The 23,702-nt window shown below is 45.7% G+C and overlaps 2 protein-coding genes across 2 annotated transcripts in view; both read left to right on the forward strand.

The window, feature by feature from the left end:
- The first annotated feature begins 3,375 nt into the window (after nt 1-3,375).
- ACTG2 (actin, gamma 2, smooth muscle, enteric) lies at nt 3,376-17,363 on the forward strand. The gene is made up of 9 exons (XM_015423033.1): nt 3,376-3,470; nt 6,711-6,869; nt 8,935-9,063; nt 10,227-10,337; nt 11,154-11,238; nt 13,224-13,385; nt 14,238-14,429; nt 14,987-15,168; nt 16,838-17,363. The coding sequence occupies exons 2-9, from the start codon at nt 6,744-6,746 to the stop codon at nt 16,979-16,981; spliced, it is 1,131 nt and encodes a 376-aa protein (XP_015278519.1). The 5' UTR covers nt 3,376-3,470; nt 6,711-6,743; the 3' UTR covers nt 16,982-17,363.
- Nucleotides 17,364-20,595: 3,232 nt separating this feature from the next.
- DGUOK (deoxyguanosine kinase) overlaps nt 20,596-23,702 on the forward strand; it is an 11,191-nt gene continuing 8,084 nt past the window's right edge. The window contains exons 1-2 of the mRNA XM_015423000.1: nt 20,596-20,659; nt 23,215-23,327. Of these exons, the coding sequence (XP_015278486.1) occupies nt 20,596-20,659; nt 23,215-23,327 (177 nt within the window). The remainder of the gene's footprint in view (nt 20,660-23,214; nt 23,328-23,702) is intronic.

Below are 23,702 nucleotides of genomic sequence, written 5' to 3' on the forward strand. Positions count from 1 at the left end.
GGAGCGATACGTTCCCCCGCCTCCCTGAGCCCCAGGGTGGTGGCCTTGGACTCATAGGGGCAAATTCCACCTCTCGTACGAGAGGTCATTCTGGCTCCCCCAGCTCTTGGGAGGGGCTCTTTAAAAAGTTATGGCCGCCATCACTGTTCTCAGCGGCAGCTGCAACGCCCGTGCGGGGGGGGGCAAAACGTTCCCTTGCCTCCCTGAGCAGGGGGGCGGGGCGAAATGTTCCCTGGTTGTCTAGGACTCGTAGGGCCAAATTCCACCTCTCGCGAGAGGTCATTCTGGCTCCCCCAGCTCTTGGGAGGGGCTCTTTAAAAAGTTATGGCCGGCTTTTTCAGGCTCCGCGCCGGAGCACCGGGCCTGAAAAACAGCCTGTACAGCCACCCCCTCGCCCTCCCCTCCTTTTTCAGGCTCCCCGCTAGAACGCCGGGCCTGAAAAAGGGCCAGCCAAATGTAAATTTCGGCCCCATTATATCCTATGGGCCATTGAAGTCAATTGCGAAAATATAGGGTATATTCTGGGGGGTGGAGGAGAAGGGGTTTGAGGGAGAGGCTGCTGGAGCCTCTCCCCAAGATACCAACCAAGTTTGAAGAACATTGGACCAGGGGATCCAATTCTTCGGGCCCCCAAACAGGTTGCCCCTACCCCCTCCATTGTTCTCTATGGTGGGGGGAAAAGTTACTTTTTCCCCACCATAGAGAACAATGGAGGGGATAGGGGCAACCTGTTTGGGGGCCCGAAGAATTGGATCCCCTGGTCCAATGTTCTTCAAACTTGGTTGGTATCTTGGGGAGAGGCTCCAGCAGCCTCTCCCTCAAACCCCTTCTCCTCCACCCCCCAGAATATACCCTATATTTTCGCAATTGACTTCAATGGCCCATAGGATATAATGGGGCCGAAATTTACATTTGGCTGGCCCTTTTTCAGGCCCGGCGTTCTAGCGGGGAGCCTGAAAAAGGAGGGGAGGGCGAGGGGGTGGCTGTACAGGCTGTTTTTCAGGCCCGGTGCTCCGGCGCGGAGCCTGAAAAAGCCGGCCATAACTTTTTAAAGAGCCCCTCCCAAGAGCTGGGGGAGCCAGAATGACCTCTCGCGATCACACGTGAGAGGTGGAATTTGCTCCTACGAGTCCAAGGCCCGAGGCTCAGGGAGACAAGGGAACGCTTCGCCTCCCCCCTCCCCCCCACACAGGCGTTGCAGCTCCCACCGAGAACACCGACGGTGGCCATAACTTTTTAAAGAGCCCCTCCTGAGAGCTGGGAGAGCCAGAATGACCTCTCACGAGAGGTGGAATTTGCCCCTACCTACGAGTCCAAGGCCACCACCCCGGGGCTCAGGGAGGCATGGGAACGTATCACCCCTCCCCTCCCCCCGTGCGTGGGCATCGCAGCTGCCGCAGAGAACAGCAACGGCGGCCATAACTTTTTAATAACCCCTCCCCAGAGCTGGGGGAGCCAGAATGACCTCTCGCGAGAGGTGGAATTTGCCCCTACGAGTCCTAGACAACCAGGGAACATTTCGCCCCGCCCCCCTGCTCAGGGAGGCAAGGGAACGTTTTGCCCCCCCCCGCACGGGCGTTGCAGCTGCCGCTGAGAACAGTGATGGCGGCCATAACTTTTTAAAGAGCCCCTCCCAAGAGCTGGGGGAGCCAGAATGACCTCTCGCGAGAGGTGGAATTTGCCCCTACAAGTCCAAGGCCACCACTCCAGGGCTCAGGGAGGCAAGGGAATGTTTTGCCCTGCCCCTCTCTCCCGCGTGTGCGGGTATTGCAGCTGCCGCTGAGGCAGCCATAACTTTTTAAAGAGCCCCTCCCGAGAGCTGGGGGCGCCAGAATGACCTCTCGTGTGTGATGTCGAAGCGGCTCAGACATCACTCGCGAGAGGTGGAATTTGCCCCTACAAGTCCAAGGCCACTGGGGCTCAAGGAGGTAAGGGAATATTTCGCCCCTCCCCTCCCCCCACATGCGGGTGTCGCAGCTGCTGCCATAACTTTTTAAAGAGCCCCTCCCGAGAGCTGGGGGCGCCAGAATGACCTCTCGTGTGTGATGTCGAAGCGGCTCAGACATCACTCGCGAGAGGTGGAATTTGCCCCTACAAGTCCAAGGCCACCACCCCGGGGCTCAGGGAGGCGGGTGAACATTTCGCCCCCCCCATCGTGTCCCAACTGATGGCTGGTGGGAGCAGGGGGCGGGGCTTATGTTCCCATGCCCTGGGCTCTTGACTGGTGGAGCAGTGCTCCGGTGCGCTCCGGCAGGAACCGAGGCCTGGCTGCACCAAGCCTGGGAATTAAGTTCTGAGTATGCAGCTCCATATGCACCTCTGGTTATTGCCTGATCCTTGTGGCAGCCATAAGGACATGCAAATGATCCACATGTCACAGGAAGCAGTGTGTGTGGGAGGGCATTTTACCTTTTCAAAGCATGTGTTTTTTTCTCACATTAAAGGTGTTTCCTCCAAAATTGCTGTAAGCTCCATGGGAGGGGGAGAAAGGTAAAGTGCTATTCCCCCCCCCTGTTGAGCCACTTTCCTCCCTCAACATCTCTTTATCACATGGCCATCTCAATGTTTTTTGTTTTTTTTAAAAAAAGTGCACAAACTTGCACACTTTTATTCTGTTTGGAAAATGGAAACTGAATTGTTTCACTAATGTTTCAATAATGATAATAATTGTTTCACTAATTGTTTCACTCTCTTCTCTTTTTCTCTTTTTTCTTATTATAACTTGGGATGTTATGACCGGGTGGGGTTAGGTGAATGGAAAATTTGGGCTTGTTGTGGATCAGTTGCTGGCATTCTATGTATTATCAAACCCAATAAACTCTGCAAAATTTTAAAAAGGTGAAGCATATAGTTTGGGTGCACTTAAAGGTGCAGAACAAAAAAAGACAGAATAACCTGACCCATGGGTCACAGTCCACCAGGAAGTTCTCTTGCACAAGTTTAATTGAAATGAAAGGGAAATGTTCCATTGCAGGAGGCATGGGCAGGAGAACTTCCTGGTGCCTTATGCCCCATATTGTTCAGCAGTAGGAGGGCTGCCATATGGATTTTCTGTCTGGGGAACACTAGAACATCTCAGCTGGCTCTGGCCATTCTTGGTAACTTTCTCACTTCAGTAATGGAGGTGCTGCTACTTCCTCTTCCAGTGTAGCTTATAAGGACTTTCCCCCTGTGTGTTTATTGAAGTGTAGCATAAAAGGAGCAGATTCACAATCAAGGCGTTGCCTTCCAACTTTTCTCCCTGCATACATTTTTCTTACAATAATAATTCACCAGGCTCTGTTCAACCAGCAGCCTGGTCAATGTAATGAAATAAAACACCTTATATGGCTAACATACTATCCGTTATCCTTTTTAGGGTCTTGGCTTACAGAAGATCCGCCTCTGGAGTTTTATAGTCTCGCTGGTATTTATACCAAAAGCATCGTCAGGACAGAGTCCCAGAGGGAAGGAACTCTCTAGCAGACTCGGTGAGTAACAACAGAAAGATTTTGCTAGCAGGAGCACTCTGAAGGGTCAAAAGGGAAGTGTCTCATTCAGGGAACGCAGGAGAGCACGACAGCTATGGCACAGTTTAAAACTCATTGCTGCTAAGTCAGCTGAGGACTGCACCTTCAGATTGTTCTCTGCATGTGCCTCTTTTGGAAACTGGACTATAGGAATGGATTGGGGAAGGACTGCTGACTCTGCATTTCTTTTAGAGTTGCTTCTCTGGAGGATATCCAGAGGAATTATTTGGGATATAGAGCCCTAGGTTCTGCATTTCCATTGAAGAATTTCTTTCTGGGGGGGGGTGTGCACATGTGTGTATTTCATGCAAAGGCTAGCTGCAAGGGACGCAAGATGTTCCATCCCAGGGCTCTTGTGATGTGGGATTTACATGGGTACCTGTGTGTCTGCTTTAGTCTGTGTGGGGGTTTTTGGTAGATAGATATGAGGACAGCACCTTGAAGAGTTTATAGTCCAGTGAACAACTCTGCAAAGGAAATGAATTCAACCCTGAGGCAGATTAGAAGTGGAATTTGGTAGCTTGAACATCTGTTAGGGAAAGTAAAACAACAACACAGGCTAATGATATAAAATAGTTTTAAATAAGCTGTCTTCATGTTATTGATTGCTTAGTTTATTTCCCTCTCCCTACATTCCTGATTCCCTTAATAAATTTGTGTTCTTTTCAATGCCATCTGAAACCAATAATAGCTATTCTCAAGATCAAACAGTTCCAGCTTGCCTGATATTGCATATGTTGTGTCCAGATCTGAAAGAAAAATGTGGGGAGTGGCCTCTTTTTGGAAGCCAGGGGCTGGGAAGATTATTTCCATTTTTGGGAAAAGCTTGTGAGGTACCTCATGTTTCTGTTTACTCTCGCCCAGACTGGAGTGGTATGCTACACTCACTCTCTGATTCATGCTTGTAGCTTTTGGGATGAGTGGAGAGATCTGAGTCTGTTGCACAAGAACTGAAAGGGAACTCTAGGACATTTCCAGAGGGCAGAGAACAATATTTTGGCAGTAGTTTGTTACAAAAAATATTTTTTCCTAAAACAAGTTAGTTCCAGATTAAAAGATACTGGTGAGTAATCTGAAAGATCAGAATTCAGGAATCTGATCCTTCCATGCCTTTGGCAGTCTATTAAAGCAGTGATTGATTGTTTTCAACAAAGCAGTGCCAACCCTCAGATTTGTGAGAAAATGCCAGTCTCTGATCTGGACCCTTGTCTATATAGACCTGAGTTAGTGTAAGTGTTCTCTGCACTCTCCTACTTCATACATTCTAAGGATAAGCTTTGGTACTTGAAAAAGATGCCAGGGTAGAGCCTTGATGAACCCTGGTACCAATTAAGCCTTGCGTTAATTCCAATAGAACAGATTCTGGTCCTCTTGTTTGTAAATGTGCGAGCTTGGTGTTGCTGTTTCTTTGGAACTTATTTTCATTAGGGAATCCATTAGGGATTCCTTAGAGAATCCTATAAGATTTTAATAATAATTGGTATTTAAATTAGGGTATTTCCTTCCAAGTAGAAGTGATGATTAAAAATAGCTTTGATGCTGAACTGACATTGAGGCCACCAAACTTCCATGTGACGTTGTCTGCTCATATTGCTTTGGAGCACATTCTGAGCTTGGGCAAAAATCCAGTGAAACAGAATGTACGAATTTTAGGGCTTGGGCATACAAGGAAAAGGGTGAAGTCATGATATACTGTGGCCAGGGATAAAATGTGATGTTAGCACTGCTCGTCTCAAGTGAGGAGAATCTTATGTGTGAGATCTGCATTGCTGGAACAGACCAGGGCTCATTTGGTTCAGCATTCATTTTTCATCTATGGCCAGCCAGATGTTCCTGCAAGATTCCCATGCAGAGCATGAGGGCCTGTTTCTTGTTTGTGGCATTTGGCATGTGGCATTTCGCATTCAGAGACAGACTGCCTCTGTACTTGGAGGACACATTTAGATATTATATGTGGCTAATAACTGTTGATGAACCTATCATTCTCTGTGAATTTGCCCAGTCCTTTTTGACACGCAAAAAACCTTGGGACCATACCTAGGCACTTTTTGTGCTTTAGGCATATTAACTTGCTCTCTTAAAGTGTTTCTCAAACTTTTTCATAAAGGAATCAATTTAATGCTGTTTGCTATCAGATCTGCCTGTCCAGACCCCAAAAGCTAGAGGTCAATTCCCTTTAGCTGAGAGCCAGTATGGTATAATGGTTAGACACTAAGACTTCCTAGGTTCAAACCCACACTCAGCCATGAAGCTTGCTAGGTGATTTGGGCTAGTCGCTCTAAGACTAACCTACCTCACAAGCAATGCTCCCGCTAAGCTGTGGAGTCCTGTGAGCAAAAATGCTACTTTGTGAGCTACTGGCATTAAAGTTGTGAGCAAGTGATTTGGCTACTGCATAAATTAGTTTGCTCTGGAGCCATCCTTCCCGGGCTCAGAAAAAAATGTGTGAGCCAGAGGCTAAAAAAACTGTGAGCTAGCTCACACTAACTCACCTTAGAGGGAACACTGCTCACAAGGTCGTTGTGAGGATAAAATGGAGAAAAGGAAAACTATGTACGCTGCTCTGAACTCCTTGAAGGAAAGGCAAGATAAAAATGCAATAGATGGATGAAGTGGCTCCCAAGTGAGCATGGCTTTCTTTCCTGAGGGCCTCATCTTTGCATAGTAATGTGTTTTCTTGCATCTGTAAATGTTACATACCCACAACTGTTGCATCTTTCAGCAGTTTTACTGTGCAAGTAGAAAAGGAGTCAGAGGAGAGTTACCAAAGATGCTGAAAAGTCAAGGAGACCAGTTATCTGTGTACAAAGTGTAAATGTTTTATACCGGTTTGATTGTCATGGCTTCCCTTAAAGAACCTTGGAAACTGCAGTTCATTGTGTGCGTGCTGATCAGTCTGTTAGTGATCCCTAGTTGCCCTCACAGTACTCTGCTTCCCAGGGCTCTCTGTGGAGAGCGAACGGCTGTTAAGCCGGTGTGTGTCTAGTGCAGTGATGCCTTCTGGGACAACCCATTGGAGTGAGTTGGACCCACTGGCTCCTTCTAATCAACTATGTTACTATAACTTACCCCACTTCCAACCTGGTGCTTGCTATACATTGAGCTTCCTCTTGTTGGGAATGGCTTTTATCAATCCTGTGCCTGCAAAGGACCACTGTATCTTGCTGCATCTTAAAATCTGATTTGGTCTTGCTCCTCCAGCTCCCCTGTGCCCCACCACCTCTTATTTCAGCTATGTGTGAAGAAGAGACAACTGCCCTTGTTTGCGACAATGGCTCTGGGCTGTGCAAGGCTGGCTTCGCCGGTGACGATGCCCCCCGTGCGGTTTTCCCATCCATCGTGGGCCGCCCACGTCACCAGGTTTGTATGTTCAACCCCTTTGGGGTATTTCTACTAATGGTGCCTAGTGCAAAACACAGGCCACAGATATTCATTTCAAAGCCCTTTGTGGGCACTGGGCTTGGACTGGCATAACTCTGCATAGGGTTGTCACTAGGTGCTGTTTGACAGCCAAGGGCTCCAGCTAGACAAGTAGGGGAAGAATGGGGCCATAAGCCAATGACTCAGTCTTAGGCCAGGATTGTCTGTAGCTCTGGCTCTTAATCTTCCTGGCTATTAATGAGACCACAGAGGATGCAGGAAATTATACGGTGATTGTTGGGCAAAAAACATTCTGTTCACCTGTTCCTGTATTCTCTGAGCTGCCTGTGTAATATTTCCTTTGACTGGCTGGGATGAGGGTGGAGTGGGATGTGAAAACAGTCCCAAAGCAGGCTGAGTGGTGGCCCTGGCAGGGCTGCTGGTGCCCCAGGGGATGCTTGTCTCACACCTGGGCTATGCCTGGGGTGTAGGTTCACCTGTAAGGCTACATCTCTTGCTAACATCACTCCCAGCACTGCAAAGGGACACTTGGCTCAGTTTTCTCCTGACCACCTGCGGCCCTCCAGGGCAGCAAATTACCAGGAACTTTTCCAGTAAGTTAAAGGGACAGTCCATTCTTGGTTGCAATACTGGCAGGTGGCAGTAGAATGTCAGTGTAGTTAGGTCATGGGAAATGGATGGTCCATGAGCTAGGTGTGAACAGCGCAACGTTGGTTGCAGAGGAAAACAGTACTGGTGCCGGCAAAGTCTGAAGCATCTAGATGTCTTCTGCAGAGAGGAGTCATCCAAAAGGCTGAGCTGCACCTTGTTCTTTGTCAGTCTCTCAACACTACACTGTGCAAATCCTGACAAACAAATGCACACTGGGAGTTCCCAGAGTAAAACTTCATTTCCAGGGTTCGGAAATTTGGACGGGTACCACAGCATGTGGGGAACAGGAGCTTAAAGCCCCCTCCCCACCAATGCACCATTCCCCTGACCTGAAACAACATCGGGGACCTGCTGTTTGCACTGTTGAGGGCTGTATGTGCACAGATGAGCTCTGTGTTCGCTTCCAGAGCAGGGCACACACCAGCTCCCTGGTTCAGAGTTATAAGCAGTGCAATAAGGGTGGCCAGCAAGGTGAGAGATCTTCAGTCTCTTCTTGCTGTTGAGCAGTCTCGTTCGAAGCCTTACAGTGCCTGCACTGCATCATGATACAATAATTCTGCACTACTCAGATGCTCAAAGCACTTCATCTATGTAGGCTTGTTCCTTCTCAGAACAGCCCCTTGGCAGCAAAGCCAGCATTAGTATCCATACATTGTAGACAGGAGGGAAGTGGCCTCAGAGCAAGAGACAGAACAGCTTGTCTAAAACTCCTTTGGGGTCTGTGGCTGCGGTGTGACTGGGGACTCCCTGCTCACACAGAGCCAGCATGGTGAAATGGTTAAGAGTGGCAGACTCTAATCTAGAGAACTGGGTTTGATTCCCCACTTCTTCACATGGCACTGGCTTGGGCCAGTCAGCAGTTGCTGTCAAAACTCTTTCAGCCCCACCTACCTCACAAGGTGCCTGTTGTGGGGAGAGGAAAGGAAGACGATTGTAAGCCACTTGAGACTCCTTCGGGTAAAGAAAAACTGGGTATAAAAACCACCTCTTCTTCTTCACTATAGGGCTGCCACCACTGGGTTGAGAAATCCCTGGAGATTAGGGGGGAAGGCCTGGGGAAGGGGGAGTCTAGGGAATGGAGTCAGCTCAGCGGAGATGTGATGCCACAAAAGGCAACCCATCGAAGCTTCTGTTTCTTCCAGGGGAATTGATCTCTGTAGTCTGGAGACCAGTAATTCTGGGAGAATTCCAGGCCACATCTACTTGGTTATCACAATACTCCATGGGGGGTGAGCTTTTATTTCAATAGAATAGGCCATGATCCGGTGCTGATAAATGGAAAGCTATGTATATAAATGGTTGTGCTGTGTGGAAGAGTCATCAGGCAAGTGCTTTGGTCTCTTTGAATACCTTCTACCAAGGAGTTTATGACTTTCTCATTTTGCTTCTGTAGGGTGTAATGGTGGGAATGGGGCAGAAAGACAGCTATGTAGGGGACGAGGCTCAAAGCAAGAGAGGAATCCTTACTCTCAAATACCCCATTGAGCATGGCATCATCACCAACTGGGACGACATGGAAAAGGTGTGGTGAGGAATTCTGTGCATTTTCAATTCCCATCTTTATTGAAGGTACATCTGTATATCTGTATATATGAACGCATGAAGCTGCCTTATACTGAGTTAAACAATTGGTCCATCAAGGTCAGTATGGTCTACTCTGATTGGCAGCAGTTCTCCAGGGTCTCAGCTAGATGTCTTTCACATATCTGAACCCTTTAACTAGAGGTGCCAGGAATGGAACATAGGACCTTCTGCATGCAAAACCTATGTTCTGCCACTGAGCCACAGCCACTTCTCATAAAGTATGGAACTTCCTTTCCCAAGATGCCTGATCTGCCCCCTTCCTTTAGACCTGCTGGCATGTTGTGAAGACTGTTTTGTTCTGGAGGGGTTTTGGAGTGGAATAAGGAGGGTAATAAATTCCACGCTAGTGGCATATTTATAGAGGATACTGCTTATTTTGAATGTTTTGGTTGTTGATTTACCTGCTTTTCCTAATTTTATTACCCTCTTGCCACTGATGAATTAATCCATTTTAATTACTCTTAATTCGATTCAGTCTAAGTTGTTTGACATTTTGTTAGTTTCAATTTTTCTTCAGACTTTTAAAAAATCCTTGTTAGCTGCCCAGCATTTAATAGGAAGGTAGGATATACATCTGCTACAATATTTGTTTCATTTTTCAGGGGGAGGGGGAATTCAACTATTTATATTGCCACTAAATTAATATAAGGTCAGCTTTCTTTGCACCATGGGAATGAATGGGCAAGTAGATCTAATCCTACCAGCTCAGCTAGGTGTGCCCAAATTCTGTGTTCTAGTGGTCAAGGATCTCAGCTAGATGGGCAGGCCACACAGCCTGGTACTCTCTCAGTTGTAAAAGCTTCCCAATCATGGAGCACGTGTACTTGGATAATATCAGGTCATAGAGGAGGGACCAGAGTAGCAGCTTCCAAAAATATCCTTTTCAAAGACATCCTGCTAGTAAATTCTTTACTTCTTCAGAAAGTACATGTGGTGGCATTAGCTGTACATTTTCCACAGAACTCAAAGTTATATGTTATGTAATATTAATACGTGAATTATTGCTTTTTCATATTCACATTTTGAGAACTATAGCATTTGCTACAAAGCCCCACTTATTTGACCGTCAGTTGTGAGCCGCTGTTTTTCTACTTTGTCCAGATCTGGCACCATTCATTCTACAATGAACTGCGAGTAGCTCCCGAGGAACACCCCACTCTTCTCACAGAGGCACCTCTGAATCCCAAGGCAAACCGAGAAAAGATGACTCAGGTAAAACCAGCAGGGCCTGCTGTTCCGAGGACTGAGCTACTCTGGGAAGGGAAATCCTTGTTCATCTTCTGCAGCTGGCCCCATACAAAGTGTTGCTTAGACAGCTCCTGCCAGCTACATAAGAAATCTGTGCAGCTTTCTACTGAAGCAGCCATCCAAGTGGAGCAGTCCAGGATCCTTTGCAATGTCGCTGGGCATGCCAGGCAGCTATATACGATCCTTACAATAATCCCCTGACTCTACAGCTCAGAAAAGAACCTAGTGAGAGCACTGCCTGCTCATCATCAGGAGCAGAATGGCCATGCACTCTGTCCTGGAGCTTGCTTCAGCTGTGGCTGGTGCATAGGAGGAAGGCTGTGCATGTGTATAGGCTGAGCCAACCCTAAGCATGAGGCATGTTGAGGTGACCACTTCTGGTCATGGATTTTGGGAATATTAAGAATAGGGGGGTTGCAATGCAACCCTAAACAGAGTTATCCCCTCCTAAGCCCATTGATTTCAATGGACTTTACTCTGTTCCGAATTGCACCATTAGTGATGTAAGAATCTGAGTTGTGGCAAACAATCCACCAAGCAGTTCTCTTGAGCAAGTTACATGGAGAGGGACAGTCAGGGTGCATGGAGAGCACTGTTGTGCCTTTGTGGGGCTCCAGTTCATTCCAGTGAGGCTGGTCCGAGAGAATTTCCACGGTTCCCAGTGGACTGTGCTGTGTTAATAAGTAGGAAAAGAAAGGCACCATCTCAGGTGTCTTTTTGACATTTTTTAAACATTGGCTTCTCTTATGTTATTATGATTCGTCTCTTCTTCCCATCTAGATTATGTTTGAAACCTTTAATGTCCCTGCCATGTATGTTGCAATCCAAGCAGTGCTGTCCCTTTATGCATCTGGCCGTACCACTGGTAAGTACATGGCTTCAGTTCTCTGTACTGTTTAGAAGCACAGAGTTCATTTTAAATCACATTTGAGGGGGGAATTAACCCTTGGCACGCTGCCTGTTTATATGAAAACTGCTGCCTTATCTGGGGAGATAATTTCTGCTGTTTCTAGAAGAAGCTATATTGAGTTGCAGGGTACACTGTATTTACTTGAAAGGAAGATGACCTTGAATGTAAAATGACCCCCTTAAAATGTTATATACACATACACAAATATTACTGGACATAACTAACTTGTATGCAAATGTAAGACAACATCTTCTTCTTTATGGCATAGCTGGAAATACTGTATTTATATTGCAGAATTCATCTGGCTTTGTAGTTTTCTTCTGCTTCCAGGATCACTGGAAACAGTTGATCTGGCAGGAAGGGCTATAGATCTCTAAAAGTCAAATTATACATTGAATCTCTCGCAGTGTTCCATTAAAGTTAAAGAACAGCCACAGGAGGTCCAATTGGGATCAGAGCCAGTTACACAAAACATGTACATGTTCCCTTATGACAGCCAGTTTGGTGTAGTGGTTAAGAGCAGCAGGACTCTACTCTGGACAACCGGGTTTGATTCCCCACTCCTCCACATGAAGTCAGCTGGGTGACCTTGGGTCTGTCACAGCTCTCTCAGCCCCACCTATCTCACAGGGTGTCTGTCATGGGGAGAGGAGGGGAAGGCGATTGTAAGCCGCTCCGAGACTCCTTCCGGTAGTGAACAGTGGGGTATAAAACCAACTCTTCTTCTTTATATAAATTGTCTTCTCTGCTGCTAACTGGTCAAGAGAAAAGGTGCTACATCATGTCACAGTTGTCACAAGTGAGCCAAGCTTTGGCTGTTGAGACTTCTGACATTCCCCTGGAGACAGTCTGGAAAAGCTTGATGGGACTGTAAACAAGAGCCATGGGCTTACCTTTGTTCTCCCTTAGCAGCTAATTCTCCATGTTTCTCCTTACTTAGCTAAAGGAGGGAGAAGATAAGCAGACATAAATAACCAGCGGCTCTGCAATTCTAACCAGCCTTCTTTCCTTATGGGAGAGCTTCTAAATTCCCAAGAATTCTATTACAGGATTCTCCAGATTGTCACTGAATCCCAATTTCCATAATTTTGGGGGTGAAGCCAGACCAGTGAAAGAAATATAAAATAATATAAGATTGAAGTATAAGCCTACCACAGAGTCTGAGAGGCATGTTCCTTGCCATAAGCATTCAGAGAACACAGAGCTATATTTCTCCTGATGAACTGGGAGAGGCTGCTGCTGTAATCAGACTGCAGCTCTGTTGTGAGCATGAGCCTGTAAGGATTTTTGGTTTTGGACCTTGAAGACAGCCCAGGCAGTTGCTAAGTGGCATCAGCACTGGTGGAGCCATTCAGCCTGATCTCCTCCCTTAGGATAGGATTTGTTTCATATGGCTGCTGCCTTCCTTCAAACATTTAAACTAGAACAGATAGGGTGAGCTGAAACAAGGCAACCCTTCAACTGGCTCAACACTTCCTGTGGTTACATGGGATATAGCTTCCATAGACACCTATGTGCATATTATTGTCCTGTTAAAATGCATGTACATCACTTGATATGATGCCTGAAACATCATTTACACATGTAAAAGAATTAGAAAAAATTAAGTCCTTCTGATGATCCCCCCCCAAAAAACAGCAGTTCTGTTTAGACAGAACTAGATCAGCAGTGAGCTTTAAAGGCAATCATGGTGAGGGACCAAGCGATGTGCATGCATGCACGCATGAACCAACTCTTATGATGCCTTCTGAATAAGATCCACATGTGATCTGAATGGTGGCAGCTTTATTGTAGGTAGTGCTGTTTACATCCATTTCTGACCAAATAACTTTTCATGATTAAGTGATATGGATGTTTAATAGCTCATTATGTTCCCACAAGAGAGGAAAATAGGAAGCCCATGATTCATTATCCTGTCTTTCTCTTGCTCTTGTCTGTAGGTATTGTTCTGGACTCTGGTGATGGTGTCACTCACAATGTGCCCATTTATGAAGGCTATGCCTTACCTCATGCGATCATGCGTCTCGACCTGGCTGGCCGTGACCTTACAGATTACCTCATGAAGATCCTTACAGAGAGGGGCTACTCTTTTGTCACCACTGGTGAGGAAGAACTGGCTCAGCTGAACTGGCTTCAGTGATTTATTTAATCCTGCCCTAGCATTAATTTTTCAGTATGCATATAGTGAATATATAAATTGTGTGAATGGGGACATTTTCTCTTCAATAAGTGCACTGGGAAGCCCCCTGCATATGTTGTCTTCTTGTTAAATGTCTGGGCTACTGAGATATGGATTTGAGGTGTGTATGTGTGTTTGTATTTAGATTACTTGTAATTTTTATCTTGTTAACTTATGGCATCTCTTCACTACAAAAGTAAATACATTTTAAAGAGTTTAAACTGTCGTGGTTCCCCCACAAGGGACCATGGGAATTGTAGCTTTCAGAGTATACTGAAAATCCCCGATAAAGGGATTCTATGAGAATCAGTTAGTTTTCAGTGTTCTGTCAAGAGATCCAATGAAGAGATGTAAGAAATCTGAGAGGTCAGTTCCATATTTGAGATCTGATTTAAGGGTTGCTGTCAAGGGGACCAGATTCAAGGTCAAGGAGTATGTATGTTTTTAACAAAGAGAATGCTACTGTGTCCCTGTCCCTCTGACTCAATCTGAGCTTTATTATCAGATGCATAATTCAAATGCTGGCTGAGAATCCTAAAGACTATTGTAAAATTAGTGAATAACTGGAAGGGTAAATGTGGTGGTAAGATGAGGCAATAATAGGGTCTGGAAAACCGATATCCTAACCAAGGGCTTGCATAGAAGAACTTCCAGGCGAATTTGCATCCCCCCCCCTTTCTGTTGTCCTTAGGAGCCCCACAGATCTCCCACCAGAGGTGATCACCATATCCATAGTAAAGATACCTCTGGTATAACTTGCTTCTGTTTTATGCAGCTGAACGAGAAATTGTGCGTGACATCAAGGAGAAACTATGCTATGTTGCTCTGGACTTTGAGAATGAGATGGCCACAGCTGCTTCCTCATCCTCCCTAGAAAAGAGCTATGAGCTCCCTGATGGGCAAGTCATCACCATTGGTAATGAGCGATTCCGTTGCCCAGAAACCCTCTTCCAGCCATCCTTTATCGGTGAGTCTCCATCCCTGAAACAAAAGGTAGTCATGACTACTTTCAGAACTGAGGTCAAAAAGGGCCAGTTTTTCCTCCTCTCTTGGGACTTCTTTCCAGTTCAGTAAAGTTTATCAGCTTTGCTCCATAGTTTTGGATATTTCAACCAGAATGGTGGAGTAAATTATGAATGGGCAGGGGATGCACTCTTCCCTATTATAATTTGTATAATATAATATCACCCTAGGATTAAAATGAATGATCAAGGGCAATGCGAAATTGTGCTAATAATTTGCCTCCAGTTAAATAACAAAAATCACAGAGGCAAATAGCAGCTGCTTTGGTTTGCTCGCTTCCAGTTTTTCCCACTGCCAGTTTAGCATTAGTGGTAAAGGAAGAAGGCAGAAAGCTGCTTTAAAGATGCTTCCCAAAAGAGAAGACCAAACTACCATGAGTGGCAAACTATTGGTATAGCTGAGGAAAAGAATGCTGATGTGGACGAAACCTTAAGAAAGTCTTCCTGAATTCCCACCTGAATTAGGAAGGACCTATCACTGAACCTGCACAATTTCCCACAGGTATGGAATCTGCTGGCATTCACGAGACAACCTACAATTCCATCATGAAGTGTGACATCGACATCCGCAAAGACCTCTATGCCAACAATGTGCTTTCAGGAGGCACCACCATGTACCCTGGTATTGCAGACAGAATGCAAAAGGAGATCACAGCCTTAGCCCCCAGCACAATGAAGATAAAGGTGTGTGCGGCAGCCTATTTTCTTTTGGGTTTTACAGGTCTTTCCTTAATACATGTCTGTTCACAACCCATCTGCAACCTTCCCGTCCCATCATCACCAACAGGAAAATCTTGCTATGTCACTGTTGGATTCTGGCACTCTACACTTGAAAACATTCTAAATGCAGCAACTCAATGTATACAAATCAAGACACACAAATTGAGACACTCCTTCCATTGCGATCTGAAAGTAGACTTAAAATAGTGGCTCCACACAGACCTTAATAAAGTTATTAATGAATATATTAAAACAGAACTTATTAATATATTCCCCATAAAATACTAACAATACCTATTCTTACTACATATTTACTCAGAAGAAAGATCAGTTCAGCAAAAGATTTCATTTTTCCCAGCCACTGTCCCTTTAATTTCCTCCATTACTTAAAAACGCTTCAGCTATTCTATCTGTAAGTAAAGGTAAAGGTTTTCCTTGCTCGAAAGCCAGTCGAATCTGACTCTAGGGTTGCAGTGCTCATCTCCGTTTCCAAGCTGAAGAGCCAGCGCTGTCCAAAGATGTTTCCATGCTCATGTGGCCGGCATGACTAGACGCCGAGGCGCACGGAACACTGTTACCTTCCCACCAAAGCGGTGCCTATTTATCTACTTGCAATTTCTTGCTTTTGAACTGCTAGGTACATATTTCCTATTAACTGGTATGGCCCTGGCATTTTTGAATTAGTCAGCCACAGTTCCCTGCAGTGCATGTGTGTGTATTCATGTTTTAATTGTTCTTTACATTCAGAGCAACTGCTCCTTAACTTTTTCTTTCTTTTGCAATCATGAAAAAAGTGAAGAGCAATTGTTTTGGTTGCAAAGGGTAATTTTACACACACACACAACTTTAATTAACAGGAACTGACCAACTAATTCAGGAAAGCTGCAGCACAAAACTAACAAATCACTAAGAAACTGAGAAACAGAAGCTTTTTAAAGCCAGTTTGTGAAAGACAATTCAAGGAATTACAGCCCTGGGAATCCTCAGTCGTGCTTTGCTCGTCTACAGTGGACATGGCGAGGCTTCAATTGCGTATGAAATAAAGGAAAGATTGATGAGAGGAGAGACAAAAACAGAAAACACTGGAAAGCAATGGAATGGCAACAACATTGCTTGGACATAAAAACTGAATGACCAAATAGTATGTGTCCCATACTAACCGACCAGTGTGGTAGTAGCGAATCTACATTGACAAATATGTACAGAAATTAACACAGTACTTGGTCAGGTACTTTTTTTTTGTTCCTGCTAATATGAATGAATGACCAATTAATGTTCCTTTAACAGTAGCTTAATGTGCAGAAATTTGCATGTGTGAAGCTTTTCCAAGATGTGGAGATAAATGTTACTACATTCTGCAAATTATCTTTCTTTAAAGGCAAAAAGACAAGGGTTAGTCCCCAAGGTATCAACCATTTGTATTTGTCTTTTTATTTTATTGTGGAGGTCCTTCTCACATTTTGAGAACAGAGATCATTACATCAGTGGTGCCACTTCACACAGCTTTTGTGCAGAAATTTTATTTTCAAGTTGGATGATGGCTCTGGATTTTCACTTCATTTCTCAGTGGATACAAGACAAAATGTATGATCCTATTCCATGCACTGACCCTGATTTGCAAATATTTTGACAGATCATTGCCCCTCCTGAGCGCAAATATTCCGTCTGGATTGGAGGCTCCATCTTGGCTTCCCTTTCCACTTTCCAGCAGATGTGGATCAGCAAACCAGAATATGATGAAGCTGGCCCTTCAATTGTGCACAGGAAGTGTTTCTAAAGACCACGGCTAGATTATTCAAGAGCATGGAGCTTTCCCTATTTTGCAATTCTTTCTAACCTTCAATAAGCATTAAAACTTTTTCAAGCCAGCACTGTCTGTCATACCTTGTCCTTTGCTTTTTCTCACATCATTGAGTTCAGCTTGGAAGGAAAACCTCAAAAGGTTGCCATAAGTCGGCTGTGACTTGACAACAAAAAAACCAACACCCTGCTTTCATACAAGGATGCTTTTGACCTGCTTGGTATGACTCCACTATTTTGCATTCAGTTACATGGAACTCAAAATGTGATTCCATATGCTATTTAATAAGATGCTGGATTCTTCACAAATATCTAGCATTGCTCAGCCCCCAAGAGCAGGATCCTGCTATAAGTTTACTTCGGATGCCAAGTGCTGTTTAGCAAATAAACCCTTCACTCTGTAGTTTTCCATTTGTCCATTTGCTTAGTTACTTATCAGTTATTTGTCCATTTGCTTTACAGACTGATCAGTTATTTCACAGTGTCCTGGAATTAATGAATCAATTATTAATGGCCCGTTCTTGTTCCCTGGGGGGAAGGAGGGCAGTCAAAGTGCTCATCTGTTTAAACCAGCAAAATAACATTATAAACTACAACTTTTTAAAAGGAACATAAACCCTTCCCTTGAAGCAGGAACTGGTAATTAAGCATCCATTCAGCTATAATATTTCTAAATTAATAGAAAGTGATAAATGAAGCTGAAAGCAGAATGAAAGAGCAAAATTCTTGAGAAGCTTCAACAACCCTTTGACTGTCAAAACTGGTTGCACTGCAATTGTATTTAAGTTTTTTAAAACCACCACAAATCAGGTCTAAAAAAAGATAAGAAGATAACAAGGAAAGCACTGGAATGCAACAGGCTGCCAACAATGCCATCTGAATGATCTGATAGTCAAGAGCACAAATGGTGAAAATCCCAGTGTCATCCTGAACAGAGTTAGAATGAGACCCAGTGTAATGTAAAAGTTAGAGTGCCAGACTAGGATTTGGGAGACCCGGGTTCAAATCCCCACTCTTGGCATGGAAGCTTGCTGAGTGACCTTGGGTCAGTCACACATTCTCAGCCTTATCTACCTTACAGGATTCCTTTTCTCACAGAAGGCAGAAGTGCCGAGCGATCGATGTCCAAGATGTCTGCCTCCACTCTCACTCCCAGTTCAATCGACGTTCAGCTGTTGTGGCTGTTGCTTTGCGCCCAGCCTTGGAGGCGAGTCCTGGCGGTTCTCCACCGCCTCCCTGTATACTGAGGAAGGCTTTGCAACCGTAGTGTCAAATGTTCCCAATCAGTACGGCTATCTTTATTTCTGTCAGGGCTTGTGCTTTTAAAGCAGCTGCACAAGAGAAAGAAATGTAGCTGGCGAAGGTGTTCCTTAAACTGTGTAGATGGAAGTCATGGGGAGGTTTCTAATGCTGCATTTCTTCCTATCAAGTAGTAGTTACAGACACAGGAGCCCTGCCAGGAAAAATGTTGACAGCCCTACTTCAATCACACACAAAACGTCACTTAAAAAAAAAGTAACTGAACTCTTGGAATAGCTCCAGTATGACATTTGACTTCAGCCTCAAAGTTTATCTGCTCTTGTGGAAGGTGTGTGTGAGTTCAAAACCTCTCAGCATGGCTCATAAGGCTGTGGGAGCCCAATGTACTTACAATGTCTTTTAACAGCAAAAATCAATGTTACTTATTTAGGGATATTAATAAAAAGAAAAACAAATTCTGACTTATTAGGCTAGCACATCAACATTTATATTATTTTTTTAATGAGTAGCTACATAAAATCAAACAAAACCTTCCAGTTAAAATCTGAACCCAGAACCTCCATACAAATAGTTGAAGGTGTTAGACCCTGCTGAGGTCCCTCCCCTCCACTCCCCAAGCTCCATCCCCCCAAATCTCCAGGTATTTCCTAATCTAGAGCTGGCAACAGAAAAAGAGGAAGGGGAGACTGGATTTATACCCCTCCCTTCACTCAGAGTGGCTTACAATCACTTTCCCTTCCTCTCCCCACAACAGACACCCTGTGAGGTAGGTGGGGCTGCTCTTGAGACAACAGCTCTGAGAGAACTGTGGCTTGCCCAAGGTCACCCAACTAGCTGCATGTGGAGGAGTGGGGAATCAAACCCGGTTCTCCCATATTACAGTTGCGCTCCTAGCCACTACACCAAACTAGCTCTACCCTAAGGCATTAACAGTGTCATGGGATGGTCCTGCCTACTCCTCCAATAGTTTTACTTCTGGCTGTTGTCAATGGCCTGCCTTGTCCCAGATCAAAGTGGATGGTAACCCTGCCTTTAGAACATTCTCCTGCCACCCCCAAGGTAAAAAACACAGACATATAGGATGCATCTAGAAGATGACACACATGAAGTTTTCTTGTACTGGATCAGACCAGCCATTCATCAAGGTCAGTACTGTCTACTCAGACTGGCAGCAGCTCTCTAGGATCTGAGGCAGAGGTCTTTCACATCACCTACTGCGAGGTCCTTTAAACTGAAGATGCCAGAGATTGAACCTGGGACCTTCTGCATACAAAGCAGACGCTCTTTCACTGAGCCACAGCCCTTCTAAGGGACATCTTTATGACATCTCTAGACCGTTTTGGAAACTCTCATGACATCCCTGAAACAGCTATGGGAACTGTAGCAAGGGTTATAGGGTTGCCAGGTCTAGGTTGGAAAATACCTGGGGACTTTGGGAGTGGATCCGGGAGAGGGCGGGGTTTAGGGAGGGGACTCAGCATGGTACAATGCAATAGAGTCCAGCCTTCAAAGCAGCCATTTTCTCTAAGGGAGCTGTTCTCTGTCAGTTGGAGCTCAGTTGTAAAAGCGAGAGATCCCCAGGCCCCCTGGAAGCTGGCAACCCTAAAAAGTTAAGAAGTCTTTCTTTGAATTAGAAGTCCTATGGTTCTGGGAGCTGTGCAGTTCAAGCAGCCCTCAAGCTGGACAGAAACTCTTGGGTGCCTAAAATCACCAGGATGTGAATCATGGGCATAAACTGAACACCATCACACATTTTATATGTTTTAGTAGACACCTGAGCTTTTTGAAAAGTTAATCTAAAAATACAAAACAAAAGGTCCCTACGACAGACACAATACGTATCCTGTAAGGTAGCTGGAGAAAAGCCTACAGACTGGCTGCATCTGCTGAGCGAGCACTTATTGGACAGCCTGGGTTTGTAGCTGTCATGTGTGAAACTTCCTCAAGCAATTAGGACACGGTTACTTTTCCTGTACATGAACAAAGTTTGAAACCAGTGGCACCTCTAAGACCAACAAAGTTTAATTCTGAGTATAAGCTTTCGTGTTCATGCACACTTCATCAGACACTTGTACGCGTCCTGTGCCATAACGTGTTTTAAATTCTGTTGCCAGCAATTACAGATTAGCTGTTTGAAGTCCTCTGCCTCCTAAACGGCCGCCATTTCCGAGTGGTCAGCCGACCTCTAAGGACGGACCAGGCGAATTACAGCCGTGGAAGCGGCTGCTCCGGAAGGAGACGAACGGGTTCGGCTGCGCCTGCGCCCTGGGTTCCTGCGAAAGGGACGCTGTTGATTGCGGATGTTTCGACCAGTGTGTTCGGTACTCTGACATGGCCAGCGTGCGGGGCTTGTGCATGGAGCTTGGCAAGAGACTGTCCATCGAAGGCAATATCGGTAAGGGCTGGGGAGAGCTCCAGTTCTTGCCTGGGTTTCTTAGTACTGGGAAATACATAATGCAAGTACCCAGAAGGCATGCGCTATAGAGAATTGACCTGTGGCACTGGGAAAAGCTGTCGGTTTGAAGAGACCTGCAGTCAGCCCCTTTCCGGGGGTTCTATTATTGTTCCTTTTAATTCCTGTCGGCAATCAAAATTTATTTTGAGCGCACCACATCTGGAAGATGCACAGATTCGGGCGTGGGCGTCACTGGGGGAGAGAATGATTGTGCTGATAAGTAAATACTGTGTAGTTACTTCTTGTGTATTCCAAGCTAATGTCACTCCCATCTTTAAAAAGGGTTCCAGAGGAGATCCGGGAAATTACAGGCCAGTCAGTCTGACTTCAATACCCTGAAAGTTGGTGGAAGCTGTTATTAAGGAAAAAATTAGTAGGCACATTGATGAAGAAAAACTATTGAGGCAGACTCAGCATGGGTTCTGTAAGGAAAGATCTTGTCTCACTAACCTGTTAGTGTTCTTTGAGGGGGTGAAAAAACATGTGGACAAGGGGGATCCAATAGATAGAGGCTGCGGTCACACGGAGCATTAGCCACGCTGCATAGACGGAAGATAGGCGGACTTTCCGGGCGCGATCTCACCGCAACATCTGGGGAGCGTAGAGCTCCCATAGCTGACCCATGACTACCCTCCGAAGACACGCAGTAAAAAACTAGTACCTCCGAGGTACTAGTTTCCGGGAACCGCGTGGCAAGAGCGGGCGCCTGATTGCGTCCCTGCCGGACTCCCGTGGCATCCGGCGCCCATGCCTCCAGAAGCGCCCAACAGCGCATGTGCACAAAGACGCACAGCGTTGTTGGGGTCGAGGGAGGGCCACGGGGGGCTGCGATGGGGGTGAGTGGCAGCGGCCAGGTGGAGAGCGGGCCACGTGTCCCAGGGAGGGAGGGCTGCTGGCGGGGAGGGGGGATCTGGTGGGTTAATCTCCCCCTCCCCTCCTTGCAAGCGGAACACGGACCCCACCCGGAGTGGGCAGCGGAGACCCTCCCAGAGGCCGCGGCTCTTTCCTTTCCCTTTCTCATCGGCCCAGCTGCTCTCGGTGGAGGTGCAGGATACTTGTGTGATCGGCATCTCCCTCCTGACCATGGGACCTCGACTGGGATGTGTGATCGGGCGGGATTCCTGAAAGCACATACCTACCCCAAGTGGACTCCACAAAGTTCAGGTTTAGGCCTGCTGCTATGATGAACAGGGCTAAAAATCATTTGTACTTAGGCAACTTGAAGACAAGTGAATTCAAAATTAGGACCAGTCCTGTCTGCTTTATCTGGATGACTTTTAATACAGTATCAAGCACTGATGAAGAAAAGATGCTTCGAGGGTGGTGAGCAGCCAGTGTTGAATTGCTGGCAACCTTGACCATCCAGGGTCAAAGCCGTCCAGAAGAGATTAACTCATCTCTCCCTCATAGGCCAGGCCATTTGTCATCAACTTTGACTTACTTGAATTCTAGTTAAATTTGTTAACCCACACCCCATAGGAAATGGTTTTTCTTGTAATTAAGAAGTATAAATTCAAAGTGCAGTCTTGCTGTGACTCTTCTCCTCTGCTTACCATCTGGAGAGATGATTAGGAAGGGAATTGAAAACAAATCAGCCAGTATCATAATGCCCCTATATAAATCAATGGTGCGACCTCATTTGGAGTACTGTGTACAGTTCTGGTCACCAAAACTGCACAAAAAGTGCAGAAAAGGGCAACTAGAATGATAAAAAGGATTGGAACACTTTCCCTATGAAGAAAGGTTAAAACGCTTGGGGCGCTTTAGCTTGGAGAAACGATGGCTGAGGGGTGACATGATAGAAGTTTATAAGATTATGCATGGGATAGAGCAGGTTGAGAAAGAAGTACTTTTCTCCCTTTCTCACAATACAAGAACTCGTGGGCACTCAATGAAATTGCTGAGCGGTCGGGTTAGAACAGATAAAAGGTAGTACTTCTTCACCCAAAGAGTGAACACATGAAATTCACTGCCACAGGAGGTGGTGGCGGCTACAAGCATGGACAGCTTCAAGAGGGAACTGGATAAACATATGGAGCAGAGGTCCATCAGTGGCTATTAGCCACAAGGTATATATAGGAACTCACTGGCTGGGGCAGGTGATGCACTGTATTCTTGGTGCTTGGGGGGGGGCAACAGTGGGAGGGCTTCTAGTGTCCTGGCCCCACTGCTGGACCTCCTGATAGCACCTGGGATTTTTGGCCACTGTGTGACAGAGTTTTGGACTAGATGGGCCGTTGGCCTGATCCAACATTGGCTTCTCTTATGTTCTTAAGTGATTTATGCATATGATTTCAGTGGTTCTTGCGTCAGGTTTATAGGGCTATCCCCATATGAGTCTGAGAAAACAGTGACTTACTGAAGTGAGATCTGAAACTGGAGCTTTCCATGCTGCATGCATTTCATAACTATCTTTTGCTTGCCTTCTGTTGGCTATTGACATTTCTTTCTAAAGCAGAGGTGCAGGTTAATGGATGTGTATGTTTGTTTCATAGCTGTAGGGAAGTCCACATTTGTAAGGCTGCTTAAAAAGGCATTCCCAGAATGGCACATGACTACAGAACCAGTTTCCAAATGGCAGAACGTTCAAGCTGCTCAATCCAATCAGGTGAGAATCAAAGAGCAAAACTTCGAAAGCATGTGAACCTTCTAGTTCAATATATTACATTCCATTGGTTGGTGTTAGTAGCACAGATATCTGTTTGGTGTAGTGGTTAAGTGCGCGGACTCTAATCTGGGAGAACCGTGTTTGATTCCCCACTCCTCCACTTGCACCTGGCTGAATGACCTTGGGCAAGCCGTAGTTCTGACAAGAGCTGTTCTTGAAAAAAGAGCAGTTTCTGTCAGAAACTCTCTCAGCCCCACCTACCTCACAGGGTGTCTGTTGTGGGGAGGAGAAGGGAAAGGAGTTTGTAAGCCGCTCTGAGACACCTTTGGGTAGTGAAGGATGGGGTATAAATCCAATCTCTTCTTCTTTCCTGCT

Source organism: Gekko japonicus, unplaced genomic scaffold, assembly GCF_001447785.1.
Source record: "Gekko japonicus isolate JY-2015 unplaced genomic scaffold, Gekko_japonicus_V1.1 scaffold208, whole genome shotgun sequence".
Classification (NCBI taxonomy): Eukaryota; Metazoa; Chordata; class Lepidosauria; order Squamata; family Gekkonidae; genus Gekko; species Gekko japonicus.